Genomic DNA, 25364 nt, shown 5'->3' with positions numbered 1-25364 from the left:
TCCAGCTTTCGCATGCATATGAAGTGATTGAAAACACCATGGCTTGAGTCAAGCGCACCTTAGTCCTCAAAGTGACATCTTTGCTTTTTAACACTTTAGAGAGGACTTTTGCAGCAGATTTGCCCAATGCAATGTGTCTTGTGATTTCTTGACTGCTGCTTCCATGGGTATTGATTGTGGATCCAAGTAAAATGAAATCTTTGACGACTTCAGTCTTTTCTTCATTTATCATGATGTTGCTTATTGGTCTGATTGTGAAAATTTTTGTTTTCTTTGTTTTGAGGTGTAATCTATACAGAAGGCTGTGGTCTTTGATTTTCATCAGTAAGTGCTTCAAGTCCTCTTCACTTTCAGCAAGCAAGATTGTGTCATCTGCATAATAGAGGTTGTTAATGAGTCTTCCTCCAATCCTGATGCCCCATTCTTCATATAGTCCACCGTCTCAGATTATTTCCTCAGCATACAGATCGAAATAAGTAAGGTGAAAGGATACAGCCGTAATACACACCTTTCCTAACTTTAAACTACGCAGTATCCCCTTGTTGTGTTCAAATGGCTGCCTCTTGATCTATATACAGGTTCCTGAGCACAATTAAGTGTTCTGGAATTCCCATTCTTCACAATGTTATCCATAATTTGATATGATCCACAGAGTCAAATGCTTTTGCATAGTCAATAAAACATAGGTAAACATCTTTCTGGTATTAACTTGCTTTCAGCTGGGATCCATCTGACATCAGCAATGATATCCCTAGTTCCACACCCTCTTCTGAATCAGGCTTGAGTTTCTGGCAGTTCCCTATCAGTGTATTGCTGCAACTGCTTTTGAATGATCTTCAGCAAAATTTTACTCGTGTGTGATATTAATGATATTTTTTGATAATTTCCACTGTCTTTTGGATTTCTTCAGTCAGTTGACCACATAGCTGTCTTCCAAATTTCCTGGCATAGATGAGTGAGCACTTCCAACGCTGCATCCATTTGTTGAAACATCTAAATTGGTATTCTGTCAATTCCTGGAGCCTTGTTTTTCGCCAGTGCCTTCAGTGATAGGATAATATCTATATGTGTATGAGGACAAGCAGTTAATGTAACTATTATTCAACTTTACGCTCCAACCACTCAGGCCAAAGATGAAGAAATTGAAGATTTTTACCAACTTCTGCAGTCTGAAATTGATCAGACATATAATCAGGATTCATTGAGAATTACTGGTGATTGGAATGTGAAATTTGGAAACAAGAAGAATGATCAGTAGTTAGGAAATATGGCCTTCGTGATAGAAACAATGCTGGAGATCACATGATAGAATTTAACAAGACCAATGACTTCTTCATTGAAAATACCTTTTTTCTGCAATGTAAACGGCAACTGTACACGTGGACCTTGCTGGATGGAATATACAGGAATCAAATCAATTACATCTGTGGAAAGAGACAATGGAGAAGCCCAATATCATCAGTCAGAACAAAGCTAGGGACCACCTGTGGAACAGACCATCAATTGCTCATGTGCAAGTTCAAGCTGAAGCTGAAGAAAATTAGAACAAGTCCACGAGAACCGAAGTGCGATCTTAAGTATATCCCACCTGAATTTAGAGACCGTCTGAAGAATAGATGTGATGCATTGAACACTAATGACCAAAGGCCAGATGAGTTCCGGAATGACATCAAGGACATTGTAGATGAAGAAAGCAAAAAAGGTCATTAAAAAGACAGGAAAGAAAGAAAAGACCAAAATAGATGTCAGAAGAGACTCTGAAACTTTCTCTTGAACGTTGAGTAGCCAAAACAGAAGAAATGATGAAGTAAAAGAGCTGAACGGAAGATTTCAAAGGACAGCTTGAGCAGACAAAGTATTATAATGAAATGTACAAAGACCTGGAGTTAGAAAACCAAAAGGGAAGAACATACCCAGCATTTCTCCAGCTGAAAGAACTGAAGAAAACATTCAAGCCTCTAGTTGCAATATTGGGCAAAGTTATTGAACGACGCAGGAAGCATCAAAAGATGGAAGGGATACACAGAGTCATTGTACCAAAGAGAATCGGTCGATGTTCAGCCATTTCAGGAGGTAGCATATGTTCAAGAAAATACTTGCATAGCTTGTGAAAAATCCAGATTCCACTGGAATGTAATCTTTATGAGGGCAAGGGACTATTTGTTCAATACCACAGCCCCAGCCCCAGGAACAAAGCTTGGCATGCAGGAGGAACTTGTTAAAAATTCGCTAAATGAATGAATTCTTGGAAACTACCCTAAAGAAACCCAAAACCAAACCTGTTGCTGTCGAGTCGATTCCAACTGATAGCAACCCTATAGGACAGAGTAGTGCTGCCCCACAGGGTTTCCAAGGAGCTGCTGGTGGATTTGAGCCGCTGGTGGATTTGAACTGCCGACCTTTTTGTTAGCGGCCGAGCTCTTAACCTCTGTGCCCCTAGGACTCCTGGAAACCACCCTAGTTCTCCCAAATTTGCATCTCTAGGTGGGGCTTGTAATCTAGGTATTTAGCAAGTACCCCAGGGTATTCTCAGGTGCATTAGCCTTTGAGAACAGCTGAATTAGGTGTTTTTGTCATTTTTTCTAGAAGTTCCTCAGTGATGCTAATGGTTAATGTGCTGAGCTCCTAACCGAAAGGTTGGAGTTCAGAGGTACCTCAGAAGAAAGGCTTGGTGATCTACTTCTGACAAGTTAGTCATTGAAAACCTTATGGAGCATAGTTCTCTGAAACGCATAAGGTCACCAACTCACTTGATGGCAACTAGTTCTTCTGGTGTTCCTTTGGACAACCCAGGCTTGTTCCCATATCAAATTTGTAGCTGGATCCTTTGGTGATTTTCCCTTAAAAGAGGGAAAAGGAGAGAACTACTGAAAGTGTCTATTTTTATCTGAAGTTTTGAGAGGGTCTCGCATCAGCCTGTTCCTCTTCATCCTGCAAAGGTGATTGGCCGTTGCTAGGCCTTGGGGCATGTGGTGATGTAACAGATGGACGCCTTCGGGGAAAGCTGCTTATGGAGGTGTGGGTCCGGGGAGGTGTGGCTGGACCCAGGGCCTTACAGGCAGCCAGTTGCACTCCCCTGGGGGGCACATTGCCCTCCCAGTAGCACTATCGTCTGGCTTGGGTGCAGGCCACACTACAGCGTTGCTCTGTGGCACATTCTACTTTAGAAAGTTACCCTGATAACTGATACCTCGATCTGAATCCTCCTTTGAGCCGCTTACCTAGGAAGCCAGTCCATGATGAGAAGCCACTTTATTGGCTTACCACAAGGGCTCAGGGGATAGGAGATGCTTGAAATCTGCAAGCCCAGCGCTTCTGCGTGGCCAGCCCTTGCTCTCCTAGGGCTGGCTGGCTTCTTGAGTGTGTGCTGTGGTGTCTGTGATGTCGGGCTTGGAGTGGCTCGTGCATTAATATTTCAGCTATTCACAGGTGCTCTCAGCAGCGTGTGAGGGGCAGCAGGGCTATGCGGAAACGCGCACTCTCATCTCTTCAGGAGAGACTCCTTTGCAGATCGTCACAGGCGTCTTGGCCGCGTGTTAGTGATTGGAGCTAGAGGGCTGGAGTGGGGGTGACACATGCTGCCTTTGCTCGTGTTCACCTCTGAGCCCATCGGGCGCCAGCCTTTGATGAGTTAAGGTTTTGTTTAGGTGTGTTCTAACAGGTGACATCTTTCCTCAGTGAGAAGAAAGCATTTTAGGTTTTTAACTTTTGATTTTAAAATAATTTTAGACTTCCAGGATACTTTGCAAAAAAAAAAAAAAAAAAAATAGTACAGAGAGTTCCTGTGTACCCTTCTCTGAGCTTTCCTTGATGTTAACATCTTATGCCTCCTTGCTACAGTTACGGAGGCCAGGAAGTTAACATCGACACAATACTGTTCACTCAGCTGTGGATCAATCTTACCTGAATTGTACAGTTTTCAAGAATGTCCCTTTTTCTGGTCTAAGACCTGCCCAGATTCCGTTCTGCTTTTAGTCCTCACATCTCCTTGGTCTCTTCCAACTGGGATGGGACCTCAGTCTTGTTATCATGACCGTTTGGTTGAGTACTGATTGGTTATTTTGTAGACCGTCCCTCAGTTCGGATTTGTCTGATGAGAGATTATTTAGCAAGCATTTTACAACTAGAGACTCCCTGTTTCTGCCGGTGGGTTTGTATTGAAGGAAGAGCTGACCCCATGGGTGCATTCTTGGTTCTCAGTTTAATGGCTATGCCGGGAGCCTCTTCTCAAGTGGACCCTACGAGAAGGACGATGAGGAAGCAGATGCTATTTATGCAGCGCTGGATAAGAGAATGGATGAAAGGAGGAAAGAAAGAAGGTAAATCACTGCCCTTCACGTTTGTGTCTGTTCAGCTTTTTACCAAGCATTTTACTGGGACTTAATTTCAGACTTAAGAGAAAAGTTGCAGGAATAGTATGCGTGTGAGCTCACTTGGGTTTTAGTCTGTAGCTGCGTGTTTGCATAAATGCCAGGCTGTGGCAGAGCAGCTGCAGGGCCCAGGGAGTGGAGTGGAGACCTTCAGAATTCTGAGCCTGGCTTTCCAGAAATAGGCAGAATTTTGGGTAGGTTACTTTGACTGTATGTGACCATCTTTGAAGCGGATATAGTGATGTTGAGTAACCTGGAGTGAGTAATTTGGAAATTAACTAAAGATGGCAAGTGAGCGTTTAAATCCTCAGGGCAGGTGGGCGTGTGGTGCAGGACAGCACGTCCCACACGTCTCAGTGCTGACCCACGTCTCCAGGAGTTGGGCTTGGCTGGAGGGAGGCGCTTGGAGGAGCTCACCGCTGTGTTGGACGCCCTCTAGAGACTGGTTCCAGCAGGGGCTTTGCATCCTGCTCCTAATCCATGCATGCACTGTATTTCCCAGGGAGCAAAGGGAGAAGGAGGAAATTGAGAAATACCGTATGGAACGCCCCAAAATCCAGCAGCAGTTTTCAGATCTGAAGGTGAGCAGGTGGAAGACTGTTGCTGTGCAGATGACAAAACCAGCAGAGGACCAGACTGTTCTGGCCTAGAAATGACCAAACTTTACCAACTGTACTCTTTATGTAATTTACAGAGTAACAGGTGGTAAAAGGGTCCTACTTCAACATACTTAATTACATGCGTGTATATGGCTTTCTTGTCCCACCAGAAAAGGTGGGACAGGTGACGCTGTTTTTTCTGTTGCTTTATCTCTATCTGTACTTAGCTTCTGCTAAACCATATTCTCTTGGCTTTGAAAGATTAATTTACAATTCAGTCAAGTAGAGCCGACCCAGGAAATAGTACTTTCTAAGTGAAGTAGAAAACCACTTCTGCAACAAAATCCTTTTTAAGGCATGATGATTTGGGGGTTGGGGCGGGAGAGTCTAGTCCCGCCTGCGCACGTGACATTCAGCCAGAGAGGTCATGTTCTTGGGTCAATGTCTGCAGCGGAAACTGGCAGAGGTCACGGAAGAAGAGTGGCTGAGCATCCCTGAGGTGGGCGACGCCAGGAACAAGCGCCAGCGGAACCCGCGCTACGAGAAGCTGACGCCGGTTCCCGACAGCTTCTTCGCCAAGCATTTGCAGACTGGAGAGAACCACACTTCAGTGGATCCCCGACAAACTGTGAGCCTTTGAAAGGAGGGCAGTGGGGTATTTCTCGTCTGGTGGCTGAGGATGCTGGGCATGGTGGGGTTGGACCTGTGCATCTCAGGTCAGTGGCCTTGCTGTGGCGAGTCTGTCTGCATGACTGGTTCACGCTGTGGTCTCAGAGAGGGTGGGTTTGTCCTCAGGGAGTGCGCTCAGCATCGTACTCCTGTCTCCCCAGCAATTTGGAGGTCTTAACACGCCCTACCCAGGCGGACTGAACACCCCGTACCCAGGTGGAATGACACCGGGATTGATGACTCCTGGCACAGGTGAGCTGGACATGAGGAAGATAGGCCAAGCCAGGAACACACTGATGGACATGAGGCTGAGCCAGGTGAGTCCTGTGCCATGTGCCCTTTTTCTGCAGGTGGTAGTAACATTCTTTATTCTAAAACTAATATGTTCCCCTTTTTTTAGAAAAAGCAAACTCAAAACAGAGAAGGGAAAAGTAGAAAGTGAAAACTCTCTGTAATCCCACCACCTAGAGAGAACCATTATTGACAGTTAGATAGCTTTTCTCATTTTTTCTCTTCATAGTAAAACTCTGCATGTAATTCTTTGATAAAGGTTGCAGTTTGATCTTTGACATAATAGTTTATTGTGAATTTTGAGGTGGAAACAGTCTACCATTTTTATTTGTTTACTTGGAAACCCTAAGAGAATTAGATAAATAACAGTTGAAATAAGATGACTCAGTGAAATGGTAGGTTACAAAATTAATAACCGTACAAATCAGTGTTTTTCCCATATACAAGCACTAACCAGACAGAATATGATGTTGAAGATGAGACCTTATGTGTAAAGTAGCAAAACATCAAAGTCCGTAGTATGTACATAAAGAAAAATTTAAAATTCTGAGGGTGTAAAAGACAGTTTGAATCAATGGAAAATAAAACGGAACACTTAAAAAGAAACAATATTATAAAAGTTATGATTATTTCTAGATTAATCTATAAATTCAGCATGAACCCAATCAGAATACCAGCAGAGCATTTCCTCTTCTTTTAAATTGGGTTCTGTAGTTTATCTGCAAGACCTAGTATGCAAGATTGGCTTGGGAAAAAAATGTTTGAAAAGAAGAGTAAGGAGGGGCAGATTGACAGAACGTGAAACATTTTAAAGGGCTAATAATTAAGTTATGAGGTTCTTTACAAGGAACGTACAGAGATAGGTAGTAAAAATGGAGGATCCAGAAATAGGGCCTAGGATATACAGGGTCTAGAGTATACAGAGCCTAGGGTATGCGGGGCCTAGGGTATGCGGTGTCTAGGGTATGGTGAAGGGATGTTTAAAATCACTAGGGAAGAGATGGATTATTCACTAAAGTTGTTAGGACAATTGGGTAGCCTTTAGAGAAATTTTAAATTGGGTTTCTGACTTGTGCTTCACCCCAGTATCTTCAGCTGTGAACCAGGCCTATTAGAGATGCATGTTCTCAGGCCCACCCTGACCTCTGAGTTGGGGGCTCTGTGCTGGGCCTGGTGAGATGTCACAACACCCCAGAGGACTCTAAACCAAAAAACCCGTTGCCGTTGAGTCGATTCTGACTCAACGACCCAATAAGATAGGGTAGAACCACCCCATAGGCTTTCCAAGGAGCGGCTGGTGGATTTGAACTGCCAACCTTTTGGTTAGCAGCTGAGCTCTTAAACACTGTGCCACCAGGTGCCAGGGGACTCTGATACACACTAAAATTTGAGGACTACTAACATGAGTTTCAGGTGGAATAAAGGTTTAAAAGCACTAGACTCTAATCAAGCACAGTGATTACATGCCCAAGCAGCAGAAACACTGTGAGCGTGGTGGTTTGTGAATTGCGTGTTTAAGCTGTAGTATAGACGTGTGGATTAATGCTTTGTAAAATAGACTCGGGAGTAGAAACGGTGAGATGAAATAAGTTTTTTCGTGTTTGTTTTTTTAAAATACACTTTACTTTTTAAGGCAGTTTTAGGTTTATCAAAAAATTGAGCAGATAGTAGAGAGTTCTTATGGGCCCCTGCCCCCCACACACAATTTCTCCCGTTAGTGACATCTGATGTTTGTGTGATGTGTTCGTTATGTTTGACGAACCTAGGTTTTTCCTTAAGACTTTTACGGTTTTGTTTTTTAATGTAGATCTTTGCTCACTGTTCTCACACACTGTTTTCAGAGTTACGCTGTCTTCCTCCTTTCAAAGTTTCTGTACCTTCTGGGAGTCAGGGCTGTGGGAAGGGGTCTCCCGGGTGCCACCGCCCACTTTATTCTGGGCGTCCCTGGTGGCGTCCAGCTAACTTAGTGTGACCTGTCCCACCAGGTATCTGACTCCGTGAGTGGGCAGACTGTGGTCGACCCCAAAGGCTACCTGACGGACTTGAATTCCATGATCCCCACACATGGAGGGGACATCAAGTGAGTGTTTGGAGGGTCCCAGGGGGCCCAGAACGCTTGGAGTTTTTTAAAAAATACGCGGCCAGAATATTCTGTGGATGTTCTAAGAAAATACGTAGCAGAATATTTTGATTTTTCATTTAAGACATGTCTGCCCAGTCACTATGCACGTGAATTGTCTCACAGTATTCTGCATCTGTGCCGGGCTGTGCTGGGGCAGCTGGCTGGCAGTGCCACACGCCCTCGAGCACCTGTACCTCTTGTGTAGTCGCATGCCGAGGAGGTGTCTGCCGACTCAGGTGTTGGCTGGTTTCGGTCACTCAGGGCTGTGTTTACACAGTGGGTACTTGTCTGTGGGTCTTGGGCACTCCCTGCCATGCAGAAGCTTGACCCGTGTGCCTCTTGCCATCAGTGATATCAAGAAGGCCCGGCTGCTGCTCAAATCTGTGCGGGAGACCAACCCTCATCACCCGCCGGCCTGGATCGCCTCAGCCCGCCTGGAGGAGGTCACGGGGAAGCTGCAGGTGGCGCGGAACCTCATCATGAAGGGGACAGAGATGTGCCCCAAGGTCAGGGCGTGGGGGAGACGTGGCCTTGGGGCACAGGGCAAGAGCACCGTGGGAGTGACCGGTACCAGGATCCCATGTGCCTTTGAGGGCTGGAGCTTGGAGACAGTTGGGAAGGCAGGGAGGACGTGAAAACGTTGGGAGAGCAGGTTCTGCTTGGCCAAATAGCCTTATCTTTTACTAACCGCTTAGAAAACAGTTGAATGCTATTTCTGACTTCAAAAAACGAAATTAGTCAGTTCTTCCACCTTATCTAATGTAAGAAAGCTGAAGGCTGATGTTGTGAAACACTGTAAAACTCCGTAAGGACACTGCACGTGCCATGTACTGTGGATACTTACGTACTATTCGTATGTCCTGTATGTATGTCCAGTTGTTCAGATGAGGATACTCCTGATAGTGAAGGGGGCCTAGGACAGTAGGAATTCATCAGAACTTCCCAGGCAGACATACGTGGGGTTGCCCTGCCTGAGTCCCCGTCTGGCCGTGGGGTGATGTGTGCCGTGGGGCAGTCTCTGCTGCTCGCCCGCTTGGACGTGGAGACACCGCGGCACTGTCCCTGCGTTGTCACTTTAGGGAGAGTTTCTGGTGCAGGCGTGTTTGGGGCCAGGACAGCTGATGTTCGTCTGAGTGTAAAACCCCAGATCCCTCCTTCAGAGACTCTCGGGCGCACTTGTGAGGTGCAGACAGCTCCACCGTGAGCCTGGAGCCCTGACTGCTCTCTTCCTGTGCCCCAGAGTGAAGATGTCTGGCTAGAAGCAGCCAGGTTGCAGCCTGGGGACACGGCCAAGGCTGTGGTGGCCCAAGCAGTCCGTCACCTCCCACAGTCTGTTCGGATTTACATCAGAGCAGCAGAGCTGGAAACAGATATTCGCGCAAAGAAGCGGGTACTTCGGAAAGGTGAGCCCCCAGGTGGCGCCTCGGGTGAGCAGGTGCACCTGGGGCCTTTGCCCCCGTGCTGGAGGTGCTACTTCCTCCATTCCTGATGCCCTCGCTCTTGGAGAGCAGCTTTTCTGCCACTTTGCTCAGGCTCCTGGCAAGAGCAGTCTAGACTGTGGGATGTGGCCCAGCTTTTCTGCCAGCCTGGCTTCCTCTGCCATGTGTACTCCGTGGAGGGCGGGGCACGTGGTGATCGGATTCCTGCTCTGAGTCAGATGATCAGGCTAAGGGCTCATCCTGGCTGTCTGTAGCGCGTCACCTTGAAGGAATCCTGCGGCTGCTCTATGGTCCAGGTTTTCTTTACCTGCAAGATGAGGACAGAGCCTGCTCCTCAGGCCACGAGGCTGAGGGAGTGCAGGTTGGAGCTGCACCAGTGGCCGGCACACAGCCATCCATCCGGCGTGAGGGTGGGCTACCATGTGGCTCTTGCGCCCTGGTTTTCAGTCTCAGCCAGTCATGGGGCCGCTCTGGAGCAGTGTATGAGCTAAACATCTCCGTACAGGAGGCTGACCTGACAAACGCCTGCGAGACGGCATGCTCGGGGTGCTGTCCCTTCCCATCTGGCGCTCTGAGTGCCCCAGCGTTTGCTCTCAGCCCACGGCATGCTCGGGGTGCCCTTCCCGTCTGGCACTCTGAGGGCCCCAGCATTCGCTCTCAGGCCACACTGTGCTCAGGGTGCTGTCTGTTCCCATCTGGCGCTCTGAGCGTCCCAGCGTTTGCTCTCAGCCCACGGTGTGCTCGGGGTGCCCTTCCCGTCTGGCACTCTGAGGGCCCCAGCATTCTCTCTCAGGCCACACTGTGCTCAGGGTGCTGTCCGTTCCCATCTGGCGCTCTGAGCACCCCAGCGTTTGCTCTCAGCCCACGGCGTGCTCGGGGTGCCATCCCTTCCCGTCTGGTGCTCTGAGCACCCCAGCGTTTGCTCTCAGCCCACGGCTTGCTCGGGGTGCCATCCCTTCCTGTCTGGTTCTCTGAGCACCCCAGCGTTTGCGCTCAGCCCACGGCGTGCTCAGGGTGCCATCCCTTCCTGTCTGGCTCTCTGAGCACCCCAGCGTTTGCTCTCAGCCCACGGCATGCTCGGGGTGCCATCCCTTCCCGTCTGGTGCTCTGAGTGCCCCAGCGTTCACTCTCAGCCCACGATTACTGTACAAGTGGACAGTGGTTTGTGTGCCAGGAAAGCTGATTCCGCCCAGGAGCCATTGGCAGGATAGAGCTTTTGTGGGTGGTTGATGATTTTGTTGGTTACTATGGAATTGATAAAAGAAGAAGTGTTTTTCCCTTCTCAGAGCCGTAGGATGGGTGCTGCTTTTGAACTTCAGTCCAGAGCAGATGCTGGCAGAGGCCTGCGCAGACAACTTATTCTGTGGAACTTGCAGCTTGTGGAAAATACCGTGTATTTTGTGGGCTCAAGGACCATTTTCAGCAAGAAGTTTCCAGCTCTGGTGTTTTAGTGAGATGCTAGATGGGTTTGTGACAGTAGGAGCAGGTGTGGAGGAGCTTATTCGGTAGAAAACCTTACTGAATATGGTGTCTGATGGTTACTCTCTGCCTTTGGTAGAGACCAGATGAAGCCTCACCCGTCATCTGTGCCTGCCAGCCCTCCCTGGGCCTGTGTGCACACATGCGTGTGCATTTGTATGTGCCTGGGTGGTGTGTCTGATTTCCTAGTTGCAGCCTGGCTGCTCATCTCTGGTGAGGTCATGAGCAGAAAGTCAGCACCATGTTGATTTGTAGACATTCAGTTCTTATCTTTGTTTGCCAGGAAGCTCGTTTTCTAATGAAAAACACGTTGACTCTGAGTAATTAGCGTTGTTTATTTGGGAAGACTCTGCCGAGCTCCCCCTGACACAGTGACAGATGGTGACGGATGTCTTTGCGGCCACTCCCCTTCTTACCACAGACTATGTGGTTGCACGTCCAGCTGGCATCAGATTTGCAGAGGAGTGCATGCGTGGGGCGCGTGTGCATGACACTGGAGATTTGCAGGTGGTACCAAGGCCCCTGGAAGTGGGCTGTGGGCATGGGGGCCTCTGGGCTCTCTCCCATCAGGCAGGACACTGAGCTCAGGTGGAGAGGACCAGGAGGGGTCAGAGGGGCCCTCAGACCTCTGCTGCTGCTCCTGCTCTTGGTCAGAGTGTTTCCAGCAACAGTGTTTCCCCCTGGGCTTTAGGCAGAGCCAGATGCAGCTGCGTTTGGCTGCTGGTGAATTCATAAAGGATCTGATGTTTGATAATTAAAGCAGTGGACACCTCCATCATGAGCACTGGTGGTCTAGTGGTTAAAGTGCTTGACTGCTAACCGAAAGGTCGGTGGTTCAAAACCACTAAGCGGCTCTGCGGGAGAAAGATGTGGCAGTCGGCTTCTGTAAAGATTTACAGCCTTGGAAACCCTGTGGGGTTGTGGTGAGTTGGAATCGACTCAGCAGTGGTAGGGTTGGCCACCTCCGTCAGTGATTTGGGATGCCGTGCCAGCTCTGGTGCACCTGGCAGGTGGGCAGAGCTGCTGCTGCCACCGTCCTGTGTTGGGAGACGGGCGATACCTGTTGGGAGTGTGGCCTTGAGGGCTGGTTGGAGCCTTGAGTGTGGCTGTGTCCTCAGGCACCATGGGTGCTTGGCTGTCCTCATCTCAACCACGTGGAGGGGCCTTCCAGGACCAGGGGGTGGCATTCGTGGCTCATGTGGCCTGTTGAGCGCTGGGTGAACGGTGGTTGTCAGGTTGGGGCAGCCCCATAACTTATCATGGTCCTGGGGTGCTGGGCCTTCGGCTGTTCCCTACGAACACAGTAGGATAGCGCTGCTCACTGGGATAGGTGTGAGGCTCGGTGTTCCTCTGTAGTTCAGGTAAAGGTGCTTCTACATAGGGACCACGAGCTCTGGTCCTGACGTGGGGGACGCTTCCTGCGAGTGCAGGAACAGGACAGCCCCGTGTGTGTCATCTGGTGTCCCCTCCTAGGGCGATGGGGTCACGGGGGCAGCTGACCTTGGGCGTGGCCATGTTCTGCTTCACAGAACGCTGTTTTCCAGAGTTGGAGGCTGTTATCAGGACTCTTTCCTGTCTTCAGATGTGCTCAGGGTGTCCTCTGCTACTCTAAAGCTCTTACACATTGCGGGTGACGGATAAAGCAGCCCTTCTCTGTAGCCGTTCTGACACCGTGTGATGTCTGACCCCTCTCAGGGGTAATTTACATGGCTCCTGAGCGTGCAGTTGGATGTTTTGACAAATGTAACCAGACCTCTGTCAAGGCAGAAAACAAGCCCATACCCCAGAAGGGTCCCTGTGCTCTCTGCGGCCAGTCCTGCTCCCCTGCACCCCAGCAGCGCTCTTTCACTGAGATGTTTTCACCTGTTGGGGGTGGAGGCCTCTTACTACTGGCTCCTGGCACTTGGTACAGCGTTTCTGAGGCTCACATTGGCTCCCGCACGCACCTTGCGCCCTCTGGACATGGCCCCATGTCCTGTACCTTTGATCGCCTCCTTGCTTCAGACACTGCAGATGTCCTGTGTTTGTCATTTGTTCCTGTCCAACCCGTGGGTCCCCATCTCTCCAGGCTGTGTGAGCTATTGGGGCCCTGAGGCCCTGCGGTCTTCCTGGGGGCATGTCCCCTTCATCCTGCACAGCAGCTTCTCAGCCGGCAGGTATGCTTTCCTTCGCTTCCCCTCTCCCCTGAGTTTCTCATTTGATCTTTCCCAGCCCTTGAACACGTTCCAAACTCCGTCCGTTTGTGGAAGGCTGCCGTGGAGCTGGAGGAGCCAGAAGATGCCAGGATCATGCTCAGCCGTGCCGTGGAGTGCTGTCCCACCAGCGTGGAGGTGAGACGTGGTACCGCTGCGCGCGATGATGTGTAACATTGTAGGGGCAGGCCATGATGTGCCGGGGGCCGTGATGCGCAGGGGCCGTGAAGTTCAGGGGCGTGATGCAGTGTGAAGTCGTGGTTGCTGTGAGGTTGCAGGGGCTGCTTTGTATTGGCGCGTAAGCAGTGATCACCTGGCATAGGCCTGGCTCCCAGTGAAAGTGCGAGACCAAGTCTCGCTTGCCCCCAGTGCTGCGGGAGTCTGTGCTCGCTGCCTTTTCCAGGGCCGCCCCTGCTAGCTCATCCCCAGGTTTGTGGACAGAGGAGCTGAGGGGGCAGGGGTGGTGAGCTCTGGTGTGTCCTCCTGCCATCCCAGCATGAGGTCAGCTCTCTGCCTCTAAGCTGCTTGGATTTCTTCAGCTGTAAGCCTTTCAGGCTTCAGTGTTCTGTGAAGTGATCTTTAGTGTTGCTTTTGTGACACCCAGTGTGTGTTTAATTATCTAAACGGGCATTGTGCAACTCTCTAAACAAAGTTAATCTTAATTTATTTACATAACAATAAATAGAGTCCATACACATTTTTTGGTGATGGAATGTTACAGAATCAACAGAGCTGGGGTGTCAGGACTCTGTCCTTTTTGACGGAGGACAGCAGCTTTGCCCTGTTCATCTTGTGTGCCAGTACCTGCTGTGGGCCCGCACTCTGTACATTTAGCCAGTGTTGGGAACATTTGCTGAGAGTCCATCAGCTTCTCTGTGTTTACCGAGCTCACTAAGTCAGAGGCTCTGTTCATGCCTGTGCGGCTTCCGGAGGGCCGTGCAGGTGTGTGCTGCCCACAGGTGGTACACACTCTGTCTGGAGGGCTGCTGGAGCGCTGGTGTCTCACTTTCCTGGGTCTCCTCTGTAGCTCTGGCTTGCCCTGGCGAGGCTGGAGACCTATGAAAATGCCCGCAAGGTCCTGAACAAGGCCCGGGAGAACATCCCCACGGACCGGCACATCTGGATCACAGCTGCCAAGCTTGAGGAGGCCAACGGGAACACACAGATGGTGGAGAAGATCATCGACCGCGCTATCACTTCTCTGCGGGCCAATGGCGTGGAGATCAACCGTGAGCACTGGATCCAGGTAAGCTTGCACGCCAGACTGGACTCAGCCCCCTGCGTGCTGCAGACACACGTGGCAAAGGACGCCGGGGGTACTTCTCCCATGGGATCGGGGCCGCGCCCCTGTCAGCCCTCCTGGTGCAGGACCCCGAGCATGTGGTGGGTGGATGTTCTTCTCTCCAGACACCAGCAGAGATAGTGTACCTGGAATGTCTCATGGCTTGTTCTCTTCCCCTGGTTTGTAACTGTTTCTGTAGGCCTGTAGCCCTGATGACGCCGTGGTCAAGTGATATGATCGCTAACCAGAAGGTTGGCAGTTCAAATCCACCAGCCGTTCCTTGGAAACCCCATGAGGCAATTCTTCTCTGTTCTGTAGGGTTGCCATGACTTGGAATCAACTCGACAGCAATGGGTTTGGGTTTTTTTTTTTTTTTTTAATACAGCTAGTAAAGGCTTTGGAGACCATCTAGCTCAATGCTAGGGCTTGGGTCCCCTCTCCTGCCTCTCTCCACAGGGTCACTCACTCAGGGACGTCTGGGCAGGTTCCCCATCTCCTGGGGACTTGGCCTGGGCAACTCTGCCTCAGGGAAAGTGCTTGTCTACACTGACCTGTGGGGACCCCCAAGGCTTCTTCTGACAGGAGGGGCCCCGCAAAGCAGGCCCTTTTGCTTCACCCTGTGCCCCTCTGGTTGGAATTCAACCCCACACTCCTGGGCCTCTCCCTCCCTCCTGCTGCCACAGCCTGACTACTGTTTCCCCAACAACCCCAGCCATCTGTGTCCTGAGCCACGTGTGGTGTCCGCGAGGACGGGACACTGTTACCTCCCCTGCAGCTCTTCTTCCTGCAGCCTGAGCAGTTGTGCTGCCTGTGACGCCGCTTCATCTTGCTGGGTTGCCTGACCCTCGTCTCACCCAACCCCTGTGTGTTTCCTTCCATGGGACGTTGCTGAGTCCTGTGTGGCTCCTTTCTGAGTGTGAGCAGTTGTGGGTTTTTGAATCTTAGGTGCAAGGCCTCGCGTTACTTGTTGCTCTAAAATTTCATCATTGGGGTTCACTCCTCTGTTTGTCCATCCTTTTCCCATGTAGTTCCCGTTCTGATGCTCTTCCTCCCCTGGTGGAGTGCCAGGGTTCTCTCTGGTGTTACTTCCTTCTGCCTGAAGGACTTTCTTACCATTTTTTGTGGTGCAGCCTTTGTGTTTGAAAGACATTTTCACAGTGTGGACTTGCAGGCTGATAGTTTTTTCTTCTAGTCCTTCAGCGGTTCTGCTCTGCCATCTTCGGCCTGTTTTCCCAACGAGAAACGTGCCGTCATCCTCTTCTTGGTTCCTCTGTTTGCATTTCCGGTTGCTTTTAAGACTTTACCTTTTTCACTGGTTCTGAGAGGTTGATGAGGACTGCCTCGGTGTGGTTTTCATGTGTCTTGTGCTTTGGGTTTGGTGAGCTTCATGGATCTGTAAGTTTATAGGTTTCATCTAATTTGGAAAAATTTGGGCCATTGTTTCTTCAGGTATTCCCCCCCTTCCAGTACAGTTCCACAGTCATTAGGCCACTTGAAATTGTCCCACAGCTCACCAATGCTCTGTTCATTTTTCAAGTTACTCTCTCTGTGTTTAATTTTTTAGCAGTTGTATTAAAGTGTAATTAACATTCATAAAATTCGCCCAGAGAAGGGAAACAATCCTGTGGCTTTTAGTACATTCATAGTATATTCATGAAATTGTTACCACAGTCTAATTTTAGAACATTTCCATCACCCCAGAAAGAAGGCTTGCACCCATTAGTCTTTACTCCCCATCCCCCTGGTCCTAGACAGGCACTGTTCTATTTTCTTTCTCTGTAGGTATGCCTTTGCTGCAGATTTTAGATAAATGGATCATATAGTGTATGGTCTTTTGTGACAGACTTATTTCACTTAGCATAATGTGTTCAGCGTTCAGCCATGTCGTAGCATGGTTGTATTGAAATCCTTTGCCGGTTTTTAAATTGAGTTACTTGTTTCTTTATTATTTTGTCAATTTATTGTTTTGTTATTGAGTTGTGTTGAGTTGTAAGAGTTCTTTATGTATGCTTTGGATACCGGTCCCTTATCAAATCTGTGCTTTGTAAATATTTTTTCTCCTTCTATGGATTGTCTTTTCATTTCCTTGTTTGTGTTGTGACACAGGCGTTTTTAATTTTGCTATAGTCCAGTTTATTTTTTTGTTCTATTGCTTTTTGGAAACCCTGGTGGTGTAGTGGTTAAGAGCTATGGCTGCTAACCAAAAGGTTGGCAGTTCGAATTCACCAGGCGCTCCTCGGAAACCCTGTGGGGCAGTTCTGCTCTCCTGTAGGGTCGCTGTGAGGCAGGAGTGACTCGACGGCAGTGCGTTTGGTTTTTTGGTTCTTTTTTGGTGTCATGTCTGAGAAACCGTTTCTAACCTGAGGTCATAAAGCTTTACTTCAGTTTCCTAAGAATTTATAGTCCTAGTACTTTCGTTTAGGTCTGTGATCCATTTTGAGTTGATTATGTGTGTGTAGTATGAGACGGGGGTTTAACTTCATTCTTTGGGTGTGGATATGCAGTTGTCCCAGCATCATTTGTTGCAGAGACTGTGCTTTCCTCATTGAGTGGTCTTGGCACCTTTGTAGAGAATCAGCTGATCATAAGTGTAAGAGTTTATTTGTAGACTTTCTCTTCCGTTTGTCTGTCTGCCTTTAAGGCAGAACCACACTCTTCTGATTACTGTAGCTTTGCAGTAAGTTTTGAAACGAAGTGTGAGTCTTCCAACTTTGTTCTTTTCAAGATTGCTTGATTATGTTTGCTTCTTTGCATTTCCATGTGAATTTTGGAGTAAGCTAGTCAGTTTCTGCAAAAAGCCAGCTGGGATTTTGATAGGCTTTGCACTGAATCTGTAGATCAATTTGGTGGGTATGGCCATCTTAACAATACTGTTTCTGATCCATGGACATGAGATGTCTTTCCGTTTATTTAGATCTTTTAAAATTTCTTCCGGTAATGTGTTATGGTTTTCAGTGTACAAGCCTTGCACTTCTTTTGTTAAATTTAGTCCTAAGTCTTTTATTATCGTTGATGCTATTGTAAATAGAAGTTTTTCTTAATTTCATTTTCAGATTTTTCGTTGCTAGTGGATGGAAGTAGAATTGATCTTTGTATGTTGTTTTGTATCCTACAATAGTTTTGCTTCTTCCTTTCCAATCTGGATACCTTTTATTTCTTACTTAATTGCCCTGGCTAGAACTTCCAGTACAGTATCCCTGCCTGGCCCCGATCTTAGGGGGGAAGCACCCAGCCTCTCACCATTGAATGTGACGTTTGCTCATATAGCTCACGGATGCTCTGTTCTTTTTTCTTCTTTCTCTCAGTTTCATTTTGCATAGTTTCCATTGCTGTCTTCAAGTTCATTCATCTGCAGTGTCTGCTCTGTCATTAACCTCATGCAGGATGCTTCTCAGTTTTGTTTCTTTTGCATCTTCCATGTTTTTCCTTAACATTTTGAACGCATGGCATAGTTATAACAGCTGTTTTCATGTTGCTGGTGTCTGTCCCTGCCTCCCAGCATGGGGGCCTGGCATCAAAGTGCTTGATAAACACAGAATGAGCCAGTGAAGCTGCATTCACCCATCCAGCCACATCAGGGCAGCACCCGCTGTGTACACGTGCAGCTTCATTCGCTCATTCTGTGCTGATCAAGCACTTTGATGCCAGGCCCCCATGCTGGGCAGCAGGGACAGACAGACATCAGTGAAGAGACAGATGGACACAGACGTGCCTGACTGGCCATCACACACACGAAGCTAAAGGCCGTGGCGTGTCAAGCCCTCGTGACTGGTGGACGTCTTTGGCAGAGAGCGGCAGGTGCCCTAGGCTGTAACCGATGTTGTGTTCCCCCAGGACGCCGAGGAGTGTGACAAGGCTGGCAGTGTGGCCACCTGCCAGGCAGTCATGCGTGCCGTGATCGGCATTGGGATTGAGGAGGAGGACCGGAAGCACACCTGGATGGAGGACGCCGACAGTGTAAGTGGGTAACACAGGGTTTGTGGGACAGGCAGCTCCAGCCTGGGCTGCGTTTTAATTCTTCTGCTGCACACACCTTACAAGTGGTTACAGCGTGAGGAACGCATGGTTTTTATTAACTCGGTTTATGTGGCGAGCAGGGTCGTGTGCACTGAGGGCCCGGCCCTGAGCCGTGTGCCGTGGTTCTCTGCCCTGCAGCCTTCGGGGCCTCAGCAACACTGTCCCTTGTGTGACCGTCGCAGAGCCATGGCACAGTCGCCCAGCAGGTGACCGAGGCCACCCAGGAGGGACCAGGTGTCTCGCTATCTGCGCTCGGACACCCAGGTGGCCCACCACCCCTTGTATCTGTTACAGGTGATGCTTTAGAAGATAATTTGCATCCAAACTTCTGCCTTATTTGAGATTAGTTTCTTAGAACGGGATTCTAGAGGTGGAACTATTAGGTTCACATCAATGAACACGTCTGAGGTGTTTAACACAGACGTGGCCCTCTCTTTTTTTAGCCTTGCATTTGGAAAAGACTTCTGACTTTAACAGAAAAGTTACAGAACGGTACCAAGAAGTCTCATACGCCCTTCACCCAGTTTCCTCGAATTTACCCTTTAACCACATTTGCTTTATCATTCTCTACACACACACAGACATGTACCCCATACAGTCACACACGCACACACACAGACTCACATGCATTCACACACTGATACACGTGCGCACACACCACACACACGTGCACATACCATCAGCTCACAGACTTATACCACACGCGCACACGTGCGCACACACCACACGTAGCACCCACACATGCTCACACAGCACACGTGCTCACACAGCACGCACACGTGCACACACACCACATGCACATGTGTGCAAGACCACACAGCACACATGCATGCACACATGCACACACACCACTCAGCGCACTCACCATGCGGACATACCGCACACAGCACACACCACACGTGAGCACACACCCGCGTGCACACACCCGTACCCAGCATGCGCATACACACAGCACGCGGGCACACACACCTGCACGCACACCACACCCATACGTGCACACACAGCACACAGCACGCACACCACACACACGGCACTCACCACACAGCACCAACAGACACAGAGACGTCAAGAGTAGGTCGCTGTTGTGCCGCTCCTTTGAGTCTGAGTACCTACTTGTGCGTTTCCTAGAACAGGGAGGGATGTTTTCTCACACAGCCGCGGCACGGTTACCGAAATCAGAAAACAGCATCGGTGCAGCACTATTGCGTGATGCACAGACTTCACTCAGGTTTCCCCAGGTGTCCCACTGAATGTGCTTTTAGCAGAAGGACAGCCTGCGTGGGGTAGGAGCTGCCAGGGTCACATGCTGCCAGCTCTCCTTGTCCCCTCTGGCCTAGAGGAGGCCTCTGCCTTTGTTCCCTGGGACTTGGACGTGTTTTGAGGCGTGCAGTCCAGCTGTTTTGTAGTGTTCCTCAGTTGGGGTTTGTGTGGCATCTCCTCTTTGCCGGCAAACCCAGCAGTGGTCTCGCGTTCCCCTCCTGGTCCTGGCAGGAGGCTTGCGGGGGCCTTCACGCTGACGACCGCCAGGCTTCTCACTGTTTTCCCTTCGTAACGAGTAAGTCTCCTGTGGGGAGGTACTGACTGTGAGACTGCGTGCAGATCCTGCTTTTCTCAGACTCCTCTCGTGTTAGGACCCCGTGATGACGGTGACTTTTTCAGTGTCGTGCCTCTCCCACGTCACTCATTGAATTCTCCATTGGTGGGTGCTTCTCTCACCTGCATGACCCATGTGTTCACTGCTCATGTCGGGTCAACTGAGGACCTCGGTCTGAGCTGTGGGATCGTGGCCGTTACTTCTGGTGATGCTCACATGGTGTCGTTTTCAGTTGCCCCACACATCATGGTGTGACCAGAGTGGAGGCACCGTTATTTATCACGTGACTTTCAAGACACTGAAGAGTGAGGAATAACTCAGCAAACATCCATAGGGTGGTCGTATTAGAAGAGAATCCCAGCACCTGGCTGTCGGGCGCTTTTATTTCTGAGCAGAGAGTCATACTCTTGCCTCTTTTATTTTCTTGTTGCCTCTGACAACCCTGGAGGCCCTTCGGGAGGGATGTTTGTCCTGTGGTGAGCGGCTGTGACTTTTCTCTCCTTCCGTTGTCTCTCTCACACCTTCTGGCATCAGCGCAGCTGGCCCTCAAGCCCTGTCACACTGGAGTGAACATGGGGTCACTCGTGTTTGGGCTTGCAGCATGTTCCCAGTGCTCCGTGGATCTGGGGGTCTGCCCTGTGCCCACAGCCCTGGGCGGCCCCTGTGCCCCATGCCCACAGCCCTGGGCGGCCCCTGTGCCCCGTGCCCACAGCCCTGGGCGGCCCCTGTGCCCCGTGCCCACAGCCCTGGGCGGCCCCTGTGCCCCGTGCCCACAGCCCTGGGCGGCCCCTGTGCCCCATGCCCACAGCCCTGGGCGGCCCCTGTGCCCCGTGCCCACAGCCCTGGGCGGCCCCTGTGCCCCGTGCCCACAGCCCTGGGCGGCCCCTGTGCCCTGTGCCCACAGCCCTGGGCGGCCCCCTTGTTTCAGCCTCTGCTTGAGTAGAGCGCGCTGTCCAGGGATGGGATCGAGAGGCTTTGCGTCTGACCTCCAGGCCTTGTCCTCCACGGGCCAGAGCCTAGGAGAGGGAGGGGAAGTGCTTCTTGGCCAGGGATGCTGATCCTTGGTGAGTTCTCACCTGATCTGCTCCTGCAGGCGCTCCTGGTCAGGGCACTGCGCCTTGTGACAGGGCCTTCCAGTTCTGGGGTGGCCAAGTCAGAGTGAGGCTGCTGACCAAGGAGGACGAGGGTTGGAGGCCTTGGTCACACCCCTGCAGCACCTATTTCTGTGGTTGGGTGGCCCTCGGACAGGGAGGGTGACAGCGTCCTCCTTGGAAAGGCACAGGTGCTCCTGGGTGTGCAAGATGGGTGGCTCGCAGGCTTCAGTCCCACCTCAGCCCCCATTCCTGGATGTCATGGCTGTAGCATGTCTTTCTACACACTGACCTGAGGTGCACCCATCTTGGTCCAGGGGTCTCAGTGACTTTGAATGCAGAGGGCGGGCCTTCTGTCAGGTGGTCAGAGTAGGCCCACGTGTAGCCTGTGCTGGGCGGTGCCACCAAGTGTCCTGTGTGCAGGGCCGAGAGGCTTGCTTCTGAGCATGTTCACGTGAGCCCTCGGTGGTGGCGTCGAGACCCGTGCTCAGAGCCTCTTCATGGTGAGCAGGCCCGGGTTTCCTGCTCTGTGCTCGCCAGGGAACACAGGTCTGAAAGAAGGTAGAGCCGTGTTTTCCCAGCTATGCTGAGTGACGACAGCGCTGCCACTTAGCCATTATCCGAGCGTGCGGGCCGTCCGGCCCCGCTGGGCTGCCGTCTGATGTCTCTCTCCCCTCTAGTGCGTGGCCCACAGTGCCCTGGAGTGTGCCCGTGCTATCTACGCCTACGCCCTGCAAGTCTTCCCCAGCAAGAAGAGCGTGTGGCTGCGAGCAGCTTACTTTGAGAAGAACCACGGCACCAGGTGGGTGGGACCCCCAGCTACTGCTGATGGGGCCTCAGACTCCACCTGGGGTCAGGCCTCTGTGAGGGTATGAGGGCAGGGGGCAGAGCTAGGGGAGCAGAAGTTTTTATGGTGCTGGGCTAGTATGCACAGCTCCCTCTGAGGCAGGTTGTCCTTGCTCTGTAGCTGAGAAAACGGGGGCCTGGGGGAGCCCATCTGCTGCTGGTGACCAGCCTGGGGTTGGGACTTCAGCCCCATGTTCTGCTGAGGCTCCTGCTGGCTCAAGGGGTGGGCGGGGCTGGGACTGGGGAGGCATGTTTTTCATTTCAGCTGTGCTGGCTTCAGTTTTTGGCCAGTTTTTGTGCTCTGAGGAGGTCCTTAACAATTTCCTTTAATTGTTCTCTTTAATTGGAAAAACCTTTCGGGTCTGTCTTATTAGCTATAAATGCTGATTAAATTAGGTGTTGCAATTCTGTTCAAAATGCCTCACTCCCCGGGGCCTTCCCCCCAACTTGCCCGCCCGTCCGCCCACACCCCTCTGCACATTCGCACGCTCGCCCCTTTGCACACTTGCCTGCCCCCTGTGCACACTCGCCTGCCCACTCACCCGCCCGCCAGCTCGCTCTGGCTGTCTCTGAAACATTGAGTCCTTGGTTCTTTTCCTTAATGAGGTTGTTGAATCCTCATTTTTGGAGGGGATCTTCCTCTCCCACCGACAGGTGGTTTGCTGTTTGTATCACCCCTCGGAGGTTCTGAGGCGGCAGCTGCTTCTAGCAGGAGCGCTCCCACTGAAGGTTCCCGAGGGCGGCCCAGAGAGCAGCGGGGAAGCCTTCCTGTTAGGGCTGTGGGTGTGCGTGCTCCCCGTGACCCACCCTCACAGCGTGAGTGTTTACTGCCGACCTTGATCCCTGGTTGTGCGTGTAGCGTTCACCCCTCCATTTGTGGGGACCGCAGCGATCCTGCTTCCTCCAGGCCTTCAGCCTCACAGAATGGCAGGAGGAGGGTTATCTCCGGGACGGCATTACTACCTCAGACGTTCCTCTTCCCAAAGAGACTTAGTTCACCCAGTGCGGACACAGAGCCCAGGAGGCCCAGTGACGGATTGGTAGTGAGGCTTCATGGCCCAGGTGGCCCTGTGTGGGGCCTGGTGTTTTTGCTCAGTGGTGACCTGAGATGATGCCTCCTCACGAGACAGCCCCTGTCCAAGGCCAGAGAGCAGGCTTGGACCATGACCTCCGCCAGCACCAGGCGCATCCTGTCCCCCCAACCCAGTCCTGCAACGTGGCCACCCCGCCCCAGACTCAGGCCGTGAGGGCCTCCTGTGGTGCTCTTCTGTCATTCTGCAGTGTGTGAACAATGGGCTGCTTTGTAGATCCCGTCTGGTAATTGATTTCAGGGCCTCTAGGGACAGCGAAAATTTCCCCACGCTCTCCCCATCGTAAAACTGATCAATCATTTATGGTACCGGACTTTGGAGCCGTAACTGTCTTTACAGCTCTGTGTTGCTGTGAGTGCCGGCACTTTATGGCCCTGCTGACGGCGCCCTCTGCTTGCAGGGAGTCCCTGGAGGCGCTCTTGCAGAGGGCTGTGGCCCACTGCCCCAAGGCCGAGGTGCTGTGGCTCATGGGCGCCAAGTCCAAGTGGCTGGCGGGAGACGTGCCCGCCGCAAGGAGCATCCTAGCTCTGGCCTTCCAGGTGGGTAAAAGCGGCGGGCCGAGAGGGGGCATGTGCCTGCTGACCCTGGGCCCCCGCCTCCACTCGTCTGTGCGTGGGGAGCACGGTGGTCCTGGGCCTAGCTGGCACACGGGCTGACACCACTCAAACAGTCTCCTGAGGCCTGTCCCTCACCGTCCTGAGTCCGGGATGTACGTCAGGGTCCTGCGTAGGCTGCCTGGTGAGAGCCGGCCCCAGGTAGGGGTCTGACCCTGTAGCTGTCCCAGCCTGGCTGTGTGACGCCTGGGGCCATGAGGCATGCAGCTCTTACCTCTTTTGTTCATATCCTGGTACTTCACGACAACAGGGGTGTTCGAAACTGTAGAGTACTGTGGGAACTACGTGTCATGTTGCTGTGATCCAGGCTGGTGTGCTCCTGGCTGTGAGAGCTGGCCCACTGTCCCCTCTGAGCACCCCTAAAACCGCTCCCTGGCATCTGGCAGCCCAGCACTGCTGCATTGCACCTCCAGCCTAGGGCTGTCACTCTGGGTAGCCCTGTGGGGCTGTGAGGTTGCTTACCACACTTGGGTGGCTGCTGAGTGGTCAGTGGCTGCTGCTTCTGTCTGTGGGCTGCTGTTGGCTTCCGTCCTGGGGCTGCTACTCAGAGGACTGTGGGTGGGCAGTGTCCCTGGGCCCTGTACCCCTGCATACTGCCACAACACCCAGGCCGCCGGCTAGGGGAGTGGGTCTGCACGTCTGGGATGGAAGGGACCCTGTGGGGGGGCTCTGTGGGGCGGGGCAGGTCCTGCCAAGGCCTCACCTGCACTGTCGTGAACATGGAGTGTTTTCCAGGTAAGTCTGGGTTCTTGTCTGGAGTTTCCTCCTTGGCCTGTGACCTGGAAGTGTTTGGGGCCAGACCCATCCACCAAGATAAGGCAGGCTCAGCCGGGTACCACTTCTGGATCAGCTAATCTGGTCAGTTCCTTCCGGTCCCAAGCCTACCATCGCTGTGTTCCCTTGCAGGCCAACCCCAACAGCGAGGAGATCTGGCTGGCAGCCGTGAAGCTGGAGTCGGAGAACAATGAGTACGAGCGGGCCCGGAGGCTGCTGGCCAAGGCACGGAGCAGCGCACCCACTGCCCGGGTGAGCCGGGGCCTGAGGGTTGCGTGTGTGTGGGCCTAGGGCCTGACCCCAGGGGGCCGCGTGCGTGTGGGGGTAGAGCTTGTGTGTTGACAAGGACGGGACAGCTGGTGGTGGGTGCAGTGACTTCAGGCAGGGTGCGGGTGGCTATGAAGTTATATCTGTCTCAACAGGTGTTCATGAAGTCCGTGAAGCTGGAGTGGGTGCTAGGGAACCTCGCTGCTGCCCAGGAGCTGTGCGAGGAGGCCCTGAAGCACTATGAGGATTTTCCCAAGCTGTGGATGATGAAGGGGCAGATAGAGGAGCAGGAGGAGCTGGTGGAGAAGGCCCGGGAGGCCTACAGCCAGGGGGTGAGCCGGGGGGTGGTGAGGCTACAGCCAGGGGATGAGCCTATGTAAGGGGGTGCTACAGCCAGGGGGTGAGCCTTGGAGTATGCTACAGCCAGGGGCTGAGCCCGGGGCAGCCTACAGCCAGGGGGTGATCCTGAGGGGGGCCTACAGCCAGGGAGTGAGCCTATATTGGGCGGGCTATAGCCAGGGGATGAGCCTACGTTGGGGGGCTACAGCCAGGGAGTGAGCCTATGTGGAGGGGCTTACAGCCAGGGGATGAGCCTGTGGGGTAGGGGCTACAGCCAGGGGGTGAGCC

At 51.7% G+C, this 25364-nt stretch overlaps 1 protein-coding gene across 1 annotated transcript in view; it reads left to right on the top strand.

Annotated features, from left to right (window-relative positions):
* Positions 1-25364, top strand: part of PRPF6 (pre-mRNA processing factor 6) — a 34114-nt gene that overhangs the window by 3106 nt on the left and 5644 nt on the right. The window contains exons 3-16 of the mRNA XM_004370151.3: positions 4201-4319; positions 4873-4951; positions 5421-5597; positions 5800-5955; positions 7915-8009; positions 8401-8557; positions 9292-9454; positions 13181-13299; positions 14189-14407; positions 18278-18400; positions 21826-21947; positions 23483-23621; positions 24603-24722; positions 24893-25069. Of these exons, the coding sequence (XP_004370208.1) occupies positions 4201-4319; positions 4873-4951; positions 5421-5597; positions 5800-5955; positions 7915-8009; positions 8401-8557; positions 9292-9454; positions 13181-13299; positions 14189-14407; positions 18278-18400; positions 21826-21947; positions 23483-23621; positions 24603-24722; positions 24893-25069 (1965 nt within the window). The remainder of the gene's footprint in view (positions 1-4200; positions 4320-4872; positions 4952-5420; positions 5598-5799; positions 5956-7914; positions 8010-8400; positions 8558-9291; positions 9455-13180; positions 13300-14188; positions 14408-18277; positions 18401-21825; positions 21948-23482; positions 23622-24602; positions 24723-24892; positions 25070-25364) is intronic.

Source organism: Trichechus manatus, unplaced genomic scaffold (assembly GCF_000243295.1).
Source record: "Trichechus manatus latirostris isolate Lorelei unplaced genomic scaffold, TriManLat1.0 scaffold00008, whole genome shotgun sequence".
NCBI lineage: Eukaryota > Metazoa > Chordata > Mammalia > Sirenia > Trichechidae > Trichechus > Trichechus manatus.
This window is presented reverse-complemented; position numbering and strand designations above follow the sequence as displayed.